Genomic DNA, 12,406 nt, shown 5'->3' with positions numbered 1-12,406 from the left:
TTTAAAAAACAAATCTAAACAGAATGCATATCTGTCAGGGTTTTATGAAGGTGACCATTACTGATTGGCTCTGAGTTCTGATAGCAATGTTTCCAGTGTGTTATAACTATCTTTAGACCAAGAAAGCAAGGAAAAAAATAGGCTGCTGTTGCATCCCCAGGTTCAGGCACTTGGCTTGTAACTAAGGCTGTGCAAAATCTTTTATACTGAATCCCACCAGTATTCACGAAAATCTCAGTGACAATATATATGGGCTGCCCCATTACTCCACCAAGAGCCGTGGACGTTTTCCTTACCTTTTTGATATATTTTCAGGAGGGAACCTGGTGGTCTATCACTTTCATCTCCTCCTAATATCTTTAGAGGGAGCAGTTTGGCCCCTTCTACCTCCTGATCTTTATGTGGGACATTACACAGATTTTCCAATTCTGAACCTTTTGCAGAATAGGTGGCAGCCCTTTTTTCTCCCGCTCCCACCACCAACACTGCTAAGTGTGTGGTCACAGCAGTAAGTGCCAACAGATTGTTCCTCTGTTCTGGGACTTTCGTCTTAAGTGAATGCATCTTCCAGTCTGCTATTGTGTGAGCATCTGTGTATTGGAAATGGAGGACAGGATATGGTGTGGCAGTCTGTCTTATGCCTCTGGTGGATGCATGTCTGTGTGTCTGCTGTGGGAGGGCTTTCTACATAGGAGAGAGGAGTAAGCCAGCTGTCTGCCCTGTGAAGGGCCAAAAAGAGGGCCATTTAATTTCCCTCAGAAGACATCCGGAGACGTAGCAGATAAGATGCCCCTATGCTGCACATACTTGAGTATATATAGTTGCATGTACAGAGAAGATGACACTTAAAGGTAAAGGAGTAGCTTGGGCTTGTTAGGGAAGCAGATTGTGTGGGGCAGGTGAGGAGAACTCACTGGTTTCATTTTTTGCTTCACTTTTGGTTCAAACTAACATAAAACTCTAAGAAGGACTGGTGAGGCCAATTAGGTTAAAGGAGGGGCAAGATGTTTAGAGTGGCCTACAGTCCTCTGCCAAAATAAGAGATAATTATGGTACCTCCAAGCACTTTAACTGGTAAATGTTGGTTTTTAATGCTGCCCTATGTGTGAGATTAAATAATTGTACTTTATATTGTTAAATTTGAATACAATATTTTAACCTACTGTTGCCCCTCTTCATTTTGTTCTTCGTCTTTGTTCCTTTTCTCCTTCTTATAGACTCTAAGGTCAGAAGGGGCCATTGTGATAATCTAGTCTGACCTCCTGCACATTGCATGCCACAGAACCTCATCCACCCGCTCCTGAAATAGACCCCTAATCTCTGGCTGAGTTACTGTCCTCAAATCATGATTTAGAGATAATTCACCATTTACACTAGTTTAAGCCTGCAAGTAACCCGTGCCCCATGCTGCAGAGGAGGGTGAACAATCCCAAGAGCATCTGCCAATCTAACCAGGGAAGAAATTCCTTTCTGACTCCAATGATGGTGATCAGTTAGACCTTGAGCATGTGGGCAAGGCCCACCAGGCAGAAAGAATTCTCTATAGTAACTCAGAGCCCTCCCTATCTAGTGCCCTATCTCCAGCCCCTGGGAATTTTTACTACTGGCTGTCGCTGATGGGACATATGCCATTATACCATCCTTTCCATAAGTTTATCAAGCTCAGTCTTGAAATTAGTTAGATTTTTGCCCCACTGCTCCCCTTGGAAGGCTGTTCCAGAACTTCACTCTTCTAATGGTTAGAAATCTTTGCCTGATTTCAAGCCTAAACTTGTTGATAGCCAGTTTATATCCATTTGTTCTTGTGTTCACATTGTCAGTTAACTTAAACACCTCCTCTCCCTCCCTGGTATTATCTCTTTGATGTATTTATAGAGAGCAATCATATCTCCCCTCAGCCTTTTTTTGGTTAAGCTAAACAAGCCAAGTTCTTTTAGTCTCCTCTCATAAGGTAGGTTTTCCATTCCTCAGATCATCCTAGTAGCTCTTCTCTGCACCTATTCCAGTTTTAATTCATCTTTCTTAAACATGGGAGACCCAAAGTGCAGACAGTATTTCAGATGAGGTCTCACCAGTGCCTTGTATAATGGTACTAACACTTCCCTATCTCTACCGGAAATACCTCATCTGGTGTATCTTTGGACTGCATTACCCTTTTTTACAGCTGCATCACATTGATGGCTCATAGTCATCCTATGATCAACCAATACACCTAGGTCTGTTTCCTCTTCTGTGGCTTCCAACTGATAAATCCCCAGCCTTATAGCAAAAATTCTTGTTGTTAGTCCGTAAGTGCATGACCTTGCACTTTGCACAATTAAATTTCATCCCCATTTCTGTTACTCCAGTTTACAACATCATCCAGATCTTCTTGTATGATATTCCGGTCCTCCTTCATATTGGCAATACCTCCCAACTTTGTGTCATCCGCAAATTTTATTAGAGCACACTTGCTTTTTGTGCCAAGGTTAGTAATTAAAATGCTAAATAAATTTGATCCCAAAACCAATCCCTGAGGAACTCTACTAGTAACCTCCCTCCAGACTGTCAGTTGTCCTTTCAGTCTGACCTGTTGTTGTCTCCCCTTTAACCAGTTCCTTATCCACCTTTCAACAGCTTCGATCCTATGTCTGTCTATTATTGCTTCGTTTTTGAATGTTGATGCTTTCCTTTTTTCCTCTCTCTTCCTCTACCACTTATGCGGTCTTTTGTTTGGTTTCCCAGTCTTTCTCTTGTCTTCCTCCTCCCCCTTAATCTCTCCTTCCTTCTTCCTATCTCTCTTCAAATGCAGCCTCTTTCTCATAATTTCTCATTAATTCCCTTCTTTAACTCTTTCACTCATTCTCTTCTGCTGTCCTGTCCCTCCGCCATTCATTCCCCACACAGAGCAACAGGCAAGAAGGCAGTTGGCCAAAGGAATCTCTTCTAGCAGACCAGAACTGATCAATCTGTTTCCTGTCCCCATGGTAGTGCTGCAGGTGATCATCTTCCCTAGCTAGGGCCCATCAGCCCCATGTTCTGGGTTTGGCTCCAAGCAGACTTCAGGGTATGCAAAATACAGAACAGAACCCACTGAATTCCATTTGCCCAAACCATGCCAACTTAAACAAATCTTGCACAGCCTTACTTGTAAACCATTTTAAATGTAGGTCTTAAAACTGTAAGCACTGTTAACTTTGGACAAAGATACTCTGGGTGCCTCTGGTGTAATCCCTGTCAGAATTGAAATAATTTATATCATAGTCCCCTACCTAGGGGAAGTATAGTCTCATTGTTAAATCATGGTCCTGAAACTGTGACTGAACTTTAACTATTTTACAAGAGTATTGTGAGGCTTAATTTATTAATGATAAAAAAGTACTTTGAGAGTCTTGTGTTGAAGGCACCATAAAAATGTAGTAATAATAAACTATTGCCACTATAGAAATGTAATAATAAACTATTGCCGCCACTACTCATGCCATTCCTGGATGCCCTCTATGTTCTCGAATATGATGTGATCTAGAATCAAACTCTGTGGTCTGATTCACTTCCTTCAGCCTCCCAAGCTGATCCTGACCCATGCTCCTTTTAAGCAGCTGTCCTCTTTTATATTTCACAGATATGTTAAACATGCAATTTTGCCTAACCACCTTTGATAGCAAAATAAATAAAAGTTACAATGAAAGAACTAAATCCTAAATTCATTTTATAGAGTCTTAGGGAGAACCAGGCTGAGCATCTCAAATTAATTGAAGGGAAAAGATAGGACAGTGTTGTATGGGATTGACATGCTTCTTACATCTGAATGCTAGCAAAGTGCTTGCTTGACCTGAAATTGACCTTGCAATAAAAGAATTAGCTTTATCTAAATAGATCAAAAACAGGCAGACAAAGACTGCCTTGGCCAGAACAAGTTACAATCAGAATGATTTATTAAACTCTGCTTTTCAATACGTGGATTAACCTAACAAATGTACTATTACCAATATGTTTCTGTAGAACTTTATTGATAGAGAATAACCTTTGCGAAAGAGGGAAGGGGGAAGGCTAGCAGCTTATAAGTATCTCATTTATAAAAATAAAAAATAGAGCATTCAATTTTTCTTAAATTAAAACATGCAATGGGAATATTTGGTATGAAAATATTTTGCTTCAGCTACATTCCAGGGGGCCCAGTCCTGTAAACACTTAGACACATGGGTCATTTTACTGTTATGAGTAAGCCCATTGGAATCAACAGGACTGCTTGCATGAGTAAATGTTTCATGTGCAAGTGTTTGCAGCATAAGCCTCTAGTGCATTACTTCATTTATTTAATGCTTAAGGCTTCCCCCACCTCTAACACTTTGGATTTTTTTCCCTCTGTAAAACTGCATAATAGGCTGATGTGTCTGGAATATTGCAAAGTGAATTTGAATTCCAATTGTTGATTTGTGCCTGTTTTGTTATTTCTGTTGGTCAGGTCCCTTGAGGTCTATAATGAAAGATCTGCATTCTGATGATAATGAAGATGAATCGGATGAAGCAGATGAGAATGAGAATGACTCTGAAATGGAGAGACCTGTAAATACTCGGGGAGGAAGTAGAGGTCGCAGGTGAGTATCTTGCAACTGCAAACAACTTGAAGCCTGAGGTAGTATGATAGCAGTAGTTATGACAGATTAATTTTTTTTTAAAAGCTGGATAGCTTAAGCTCAACAAACAGATGATTTATTCAATTTCTACAAAGAGCATGCATATGCAGTGCCACTTTTAAACTGTCAGATCAGATGCTCCCAGATGTCAGCTGCTTCTACACAAAACCATTTGGTCAATTTGCACCTGATTCTCCTCTAACTTTCACTGGCTTTCCACTGTTGTGACTCTGTTAGGTTGTTTTTGATTCACATTGACATAAGTGAGAGCAGAATCAGATCCTCCATGTGCAAGGTGTTCTGTACCCCGGGTGCAAGTTAACCCACAGATCTTGTGATTGACGTATATAAAGCTGTCAAAGTTCATTGTTTTAGAGGGACTTATCTAAGCAATTTACATAGTGTCCAGTTCATGGAGGATGTATTGCCAGCCCTAGTCCCAAAAATGGTGAGGTTTCAGGCCTGATTTTTTATTATCAGTTCTGCATCCCAACTGTGACTTCAGTATGACATAACAAATGAGAAATTCATCATACATTCTAAAGCTGTTGCCATATGTCATTGAAAATCCTGTAAAAGGTGGAACAGGGGCTCTCGGACTTTTTCATAGTGGGTAGATACCTCATTTTAAAGACATTCTTTTGGACTTCTTTTCTTATCCTTCATGATCACATAACACTTGAGTATCAATTTGAGCAATTGATTATATGGAAGAGTAATATTAGATAAGTATTAAATGTAGTTTAGCTGTCTCTCTAATGCAGTTTGTCATCTGGAATCAAGGAGAAAAGCAGGCCCTATGAACAGCCACCATTCCACAGATATCAGTTTGAGAACCTCTGAATTGGAATATTAATGTTAAATATAATTTATAAGGCACTTTTGGTCCCATCTGTCTCCAGCTGTAGAGGGGTGTTGGTGTTGGTGTTTCTAAATAAAACATTTTTTTTAAACTCAGTGGGTAACTTAAAAAAAAAACCAAGTAAACAGTCCCCTCCATGCAGTGTTTACAGCCTAGACCGGGGTGGCCAAGCTGTGGCTCTGGAGCTACATGCGGCTCTTCAGAAGTTAATATGCGGCTCCTCGTATAGGCACTGACTTTGGTGCTAGAGCTACGGGTGCCAACTTTCCGATGTGCTGGGGGGGGGTGTGCTCACTGCTCAAACTCCTGCTTTGCCACAGGCCCTACCCCTACTCCACTCCTTCCCACCCCCTCCCATGAGCCTGCCATGCCCTTGTTCTTCCCCCCGTCCCAGAGCCTCCTGCATGCCACAAAACAGCTGATCGGGAGGTGCGGGGAGGGAGGGAGCGGTGCTGATCAGCGGGGCTGCCAGTGGGTTGGAGTCTCTGGGACCAGGAAGGGATAGCTGATGGGGGGCTGCTGACGTATTACTGTGGCTCTTTGGCAATGTACAATAACTCCTCACTTAACGTTATAGTTATGTTCCTGAAAAATGCAACTTTAAGTGAAACAATGTTAAACGAATCCAATTTTCCCATAAGATTTAATGTAAATGCAGGGGGTTAGGTTCCAAGGAAATTTTTTTGGCACATAGAAAAAGCATTATATACTATACAGTACTGTACTGTGGTTGGAAAGTGCCCCTGGTTTACCTCACACAGGCCCAGCCCACTGCAGGCAAGGACGCTAGGAAGCACCTTCGCCACAGCAGCTTTCCCAGAGAAGAACAGGAGCTGACTTTGCCGGGGGATGCTCCAGTCCCACCTCTTCCCATCCCTGTTCCACCTTCTCTCTGGAGCTCTTCATGTACCCGCTCCTCTACCCATCCCCCCCAAGTCCGAAGCACTACCAAATAGCTGTTTGGTGGCACTTAGGACTTTCTGGGAGGGAGAGATGGGGCGATGTGGAAGCGCTGGGCGGGGGGAGCAGAGAAGAGGAACTTCTGCAATGCTCCCTTATAAAGTCTCTGCTCTTCCACAGAATCTTACAAGCAGTGAATAGAGCAGGCAGCCAAACAACATTATAAGGGAGCATGTTCCCTAACTGAGCAGCGACGTAACTTTGAAACAAGGTTATGCAGGAGGACGTTAAATGAGGAGTTACTGTATGTTGGTAAATTCTGGCTCCTTCTCAGGCTCAGGTTGGCCACCCTGTCCAATTTCAATTCATCTGTCTCTTCATGCAAAAACCATCTGTCTTTACAGTGCTTACAGTTTGTAAGTTAATGGGCAACAGACTTTTGCAGCATTATTGCACAGTAATTCATAGAACTTCATTCCTCTTGCTTTTGAATTTTATGACTTTGGGGTATAGGATAAAAGGATACAGAAAGGATCCCAAAAGAGTTGATTATGTTGGAAGTTGCCATTTTTGTGATACATTATACCAGTAAGTTCTGATAATTGACATCGAGAAAGAAAAAGCTCCTAACAATCTTCAAATTCACAGTGTATGTTACTATATGTTATGCTGAGCATTGGAGTAGGAAAAGTGCTTTGTCAATCAAAGAAGAATGTAATAAAATTATTTTATGATGAACTTATTATATTGTGGATGTCTTAATTAACTTTTAGTGAAGCACTTACATAAGCAGGAAGTATGCAAGCTTGGAAGATTATGGAAGGAAGACAGAGTAGCTGTGGTGAATTCACATTTTATTCTTTAAAACGTTTTAAGAATTTGTTCTTCTCGCTCACAATTTTCAGGGGGTTCTGCAGTTGAGACACCTGCCTCATTGAGATTCTGTTTCATAGTGACAACTATGAACTAAGCAGTATAGCACTTCAGTTATGGAGGTGAAGGATCTATGGGAGGGCAGCTATTCCAGTTCTCCATATTAACAGGGCTGGCTCCAGACACCAGCACAGCAAGCAGGTGCTTGGGGTGCCCAACGGAGAGGAGTGGCACGTCTACCTCTTCAGTGGCAATTCGGTGACTGGTCCCTCAGTCCCTTTCGGAGGGAAGGACCTGCTGCCGAATTGCCACTGAAGAATAAAGTGGCGGCAGTAGAGCTGCCACTGACGTGCTGCCGATGGTGGCTTTTTTTCTTTTCTTTTTTTTTTTCCCGCTTGGGGCGGCAAAAACACTGGAGCCGGCTCTGCTTATTAATACTCTTTATTCCGCTGGAAGACTTCAAAGCAGCAGCAGGGCGACTTCTGCTGGGTTCCTGCCCTTAACTGACAGCGCAGCTGCACTTTCAAAGTTCCGATAACTAATGACAGCTTGTGTAGCAAAGAATGTTCTCAGTGTCCCACCTGCAAGTGTGATCTAGGAGTGGCAGCGTGTTCAGCCTTTGTTTTTATATCCGATTTCTGTGGCTTTCTCTTTCCTCAGGGTTAGTCTAAGTGACGGTAGTGACAGTGACAGCAGTTCAACTTCCTCACCTCTACATCATGAACCTCCACCACCTTTATTAAAAACCAACAACAATCAGGTACAGTGAGGTTCCCTACACTTAAGAGCGGCGTATCTGCTCTAAAAGCTTTGGAGCTAGCCTTGTGTCCTTGATTGCTTTAATTTTCAGACTAATTAATTTTCTTTTACCATGAACTTGAATAAATTTGGCTGAACAAATATTCTGTGTAAAGCAGATGAGCAATGTATATGGCAGTATTCTATGGAAAACAATACTTTTGTGTATATTAAGTCATACTATTGTAAAGGGTAAACTTGTTATGACGTGACTTTACAATAGCAATCCTACTCTTGGTGTTACTTTTGGTTCACATGTAATCAGGAATTTTTTTTTCATTTGGTCTACATCTCAAAGTTTTAATTAGCCATATTAGATAAAGCATTTTGTTATATTTATAGTAAATAATGCTTAGCACTGTAGAAATAGTAGCTAGTCTTTGTAGCACTGTTGAGATAGGTAAGTAGCGTTATCCCATCTGGCAGGTGTAGAAACTGAAAGATAAGTTAACTGACCCAAATCTGCACAATGAGTCAGTAGCAGACAAGGATTAGAACTCAGGAGGTCCTCATACCTAATCTGTTAGATCACAACATCTTTCTAAATTAATGGAGTTTTTAATAACACATAAGCATACTGCAATATATGCATTTGTATAAAGATATATAACTAAAGTAATTTATATACTTGTGTTTGGTGACAAAACAGAACATAAATCTACTGCAGAGGAAACTAGGTCGCACTCTAAACTCTCATATAGCCGAGCTAAGTTAAATCAGAATAAGTACATGTTTATAGTGGCAATGTGGATAAAATGGATCCACTGTTTTAATAAAAAAAATTTAACTTGGGTGTTACAGGTGATCCTAGACAGCACTCCCTGCCTTCCTTCAGGAAAATTAATTCTCTTTTCTGACATAAATAATATACCATCCATTTGTTTTCTAATAACACATAAATGTATCGATGCTAACAGCAATACATGAATAATTTGTTTATATCAATTAGATTAGGATATGCTGCAGAAAAGGAGATATGCTCTGTGTTTAGCAGGAGCACCTGTAATAATGATAAAGAAATCCATGTCATTTCACAGTCAGTAAGCATTAACAGGATCAATCAAAAATTCTCTTGATATTTTAATTGATTTCTACATGAACTTTGGAGAAAGATCACTTTTACAAACATACATAAAGTGACATTTCCATTTCCTTTCAGCTATCACTTAATTCTGGGCAATCTTCCTTTGGATACTGGAGTGCAAGGAAAATGAATGATCTCTACATAGGGATAACCAAAGCTGGTTGCTTTTTGAAAATCTCACCTGGTTTTGTGCAGGGAAATCATAACTGTATCTTTCTCTCTCACTAGGCATGATCCATGTGGCCACTGTTTCACCTGCCAGGCCTGTCTACTCCAATGAGCACCATAAACTCCTATGTGCTCAATTGGTACCTCCAAACATCATGGAGTATTTAAAGAGATGCCAGCTGGAAGTGAACAGCTCACTATCTTAAAGCATTTGCACACTGTCTTAACAGATGAAGTAGAAAGTATACTTTGGGGAATGATCTGGCCTACCTGCATTAGAATTCCAATTGTGTTAGTCAGAACCATATTTAAACATAGTTCTTGTCAGCAAGGTACTGCCATGATTTTCCTGACTGGTGTAAACAGGCCTGTGTTACAAAAAAAGTTCACACTACAGAACCATATTGTTACAGATTAGGGGAAACACTGCCCTCTACAGATTAGTGACTGAATGAATCAGCTTCAGGCAGGTTTGAGAGTTACACAAAGGCTCATATTAACTCAGTATTTGTAAGCTTTTTCTAACATGTTTAGTGACACATCTCATCCAAACTAGAGTGCTTTGGGTATTGGAGAGAATGACCTACGGCATGTATGGACGCTACTGGATTTCAATAGCCACATTTGGCAGATTATAAGTGAGCAACTCCTTCAAGCTTTCCCTGTGTTCCAGGCTAGTGAAATTATATGAAAACCATTTCTGATGTTAGGGCTACTGTGTATCAAAATTTCCTCACTCCTAGGTAAATTGATAAAAGCTTTTTCCCTTTAAAAATAAACCAATAAAAGAAAAACAAAAAACAAAGAAAAACCTGACAAGCCTGGCATTTTGCCCAGAAGCATTCACATTTTGTCAAGACAAGATTTATCTTCCTCCACCCCAAACTGCAATAGCCCAGGGCTTGTTAAATCTAAGAATTTTTTTTTCAGGTGAGCTTCATGCGTTGCATTCTGGGCACGTACCATCCTTTGTAAAATAAACAGTTAGGATAAAACAGACCTATAGTCGTCTTGTCTATGTTGGAAAGTAGCAGCACAGATTTTTTTTCTCTCTCTCATTTATAAGGTGTCAGTCACTCAAGGTAACACCTAGGTGCAATCTGTGGGGACTACAGGAGTTGGGGGAGATACTAGGAGTTGGTGGAAACTGATGAAAGACCCATGTTTGGGTATGAGACTATCAAAAAATCTTCATTTTTAACAAGCCCTGACTGACTAATTTTCATATTGAAGTTGGTGTTGTGTTATGATGATGTTGTTAGCATGTTGTTAGGGGAAACTGTGCTACTGGAGATATATTCTTTGTGATGAGGTATAAAACAGAAAGCCTGATCATTTGTGACCAGTAAGCAGCCAGTGATACTTCTCACAACAACTGGCCACACTCCAAATTGAGTAGTAACATTCTGATTACGTACTCAGTTTCAAATGGAAAAAAATCCCATTCCTCACTTCTGTCCTAAAACTGTCATATAGTAGCATTGTGTACTCTTGACTATTTGACACATTCTTTACCTAGAGGTGACTAAATTTCAGCATTTGTTGAAGAGACACTGATATATAATTTGTACACTGTGTAGGCCCAAGTTTGTAAAATAGTGTGTAATCATACTGAATGAAAGGTGCTATGTAAATGCATGATCATTATCTTTGATTAAACACTCTTTTTGCACAATTGCAGCTCATGCAAACACTAGATTAGCTACATTTCAAAAACTGTATCCTTCAGAAAAGGTAGACAAGAGTAAAGATGATAATAAAGCATATTAATCATACTGCACATTAAATGCATGTAGCCTTTTCCAAGGAGGTATAGCTTGCCTCAGCACTATGCATATATTCAAAAATTTAGACCTCTTAACCTGCCAAGGTTCAAATGAAGACCACACAAAAAACAGTCCAGGAAGCTTTAAAATGATATAGAATCAAGTTATTTAGCATCAGTATTACTCTTATGTAACCATCTCGTTGTGATTCAGCATTTTGTGATGTAAGCAGGGCCGGCGCTACCATTTAGGCAGCCTAGGCAATCGCCTAGGGCGCCAGAATAATTGGTGGGCGCCGTTTTGTCGGAGGGGGCGGGAGGCGGCTCTGGTGGAGCTGCCGCAGTGGTGCCTGCAGAGTGTCTGGTGCTCCGCGGCTCCAGTGGAGCTGCCGCAGTCGTGTCTGCGGATGGTCGGCTGCTCGCAAGGCTCCGGTGGACCGCCCGTAGGCATCACTGCGGCAGCCTCGCTGGAGCCACGGAGCACCGGACCCTCCACAGGCACCACTGCGGCAGCTCCAGCGGAGCCGCGGGATCAGCGCGCGAGGCGGCGAAATTGCCATCTGCCTAGGGCGCTCAAACCCCTAGCGCCAGTCCTGGATTTAAGTTACTTTTAAGAAAAGAAGATTGAGTAGGTTTGTTAGGTCAAAGATTGTGAAGGGTTATTTGCAAGGTTTGGTTGTGGTTTCTTCCAGACATTTTTATGTTCTTTGTGTTTTTATGTAACAGCATTTTTTAAACGTTTTCTTATTTTTTTAAAATTCATACAGCCCATAGATGCACTTAATACTTAGAGCATTTTCTGTTTCTTTTACAGATTCTAGAAGTGAAAAGTCCAATAAAGCAAAGTAAATCTGATAAACAAATAAAGAATGGTGAATGCGATAAGGTGAATATGAATGTGATGGCAATAACTTCATGTGACTTTCTAAATAGTTTATTATATTTTCTCTTCTACATCCCTTTTACAGTATTATTTTTGTTACAAAACAGAAAACTCACTGGTTAGTATGTCTCTACTCTACGTGTTTCTTAAATACAGCATTGTGCTTTTCTCTTTTTTTCTTTGCAAGCATTGTCCCCTCAAAGCTTTGGCAAAGTTCACTGGATCGGGATCTACCACCTATTGTTTGTTTTATGTATACAGTGCCACAAATTTTTATAGTGCTTTATAGAACAAATAAAAGACAGTTCCCACATTAAAGATCTTACAATATAAGTGTCAGGCAATTAATAAAAATATTTTACAGAATCCTTTCCAAGGGCTGGTGTTCACTGGGAAATGAAAGTCTGATATAACACATTAACTAGCATTATGCTAAGCGTTCATTAGCACTCAGCAT

The 12,406-nt window shown here is 40.6% G+C and overlaps 1 protein-coding gene across 4 annotated transcripts in view; it reads left to right on the top strand.

The window, feature by feature from the left end:
• Positions 1–12,406, top strand: part of MLLT3 (MLLT3 super elongation complex subunit) — a 223,675-nt gene that overhangs the window by 198,202 nt on the left and 13,067 nt on the right. For 3 of the 4 annotated variants that reach the window (XM_030567652.1, XM_030567654.1, XM_030567653.1), the window contains 3 exons: positions 4,445–4,577; positions 7,912–8,011; positions 11,881–11,952. In XM_030567652.1, coding sequence (XP_030423512.1) covers positions 4,445–4,577; positions 7,912–8,011; positions 11,881–11,952 — 305 coding nt within the window. Of the gene's footprint in view, positions 1–4,444; positions 4,578–7,911; positions 8,012–11,880; positions 11,953–12,406 lie in introns of those variants that run through there. The other variant, XM_030567655.1, reaches the window with a different exon arrangement.

Source organism: Gopherus evgoodei, chromosome 6, assembly GCF_007399415.2.
Source record: "Gopherus evgoodei ecotype Sinaloan lineage chromosome 6, rGopEvg1_v1.p, whole genome shotgun sequence".
Lineage (NCBI taxonomy): Eukaryota > Metazoa > Chordata > Testudines > Testudinidae > Gopherus > Gopherus evgoodei.
This window is presented reverse-complemented; position numbering and strand designations above follow the sequence as displayed.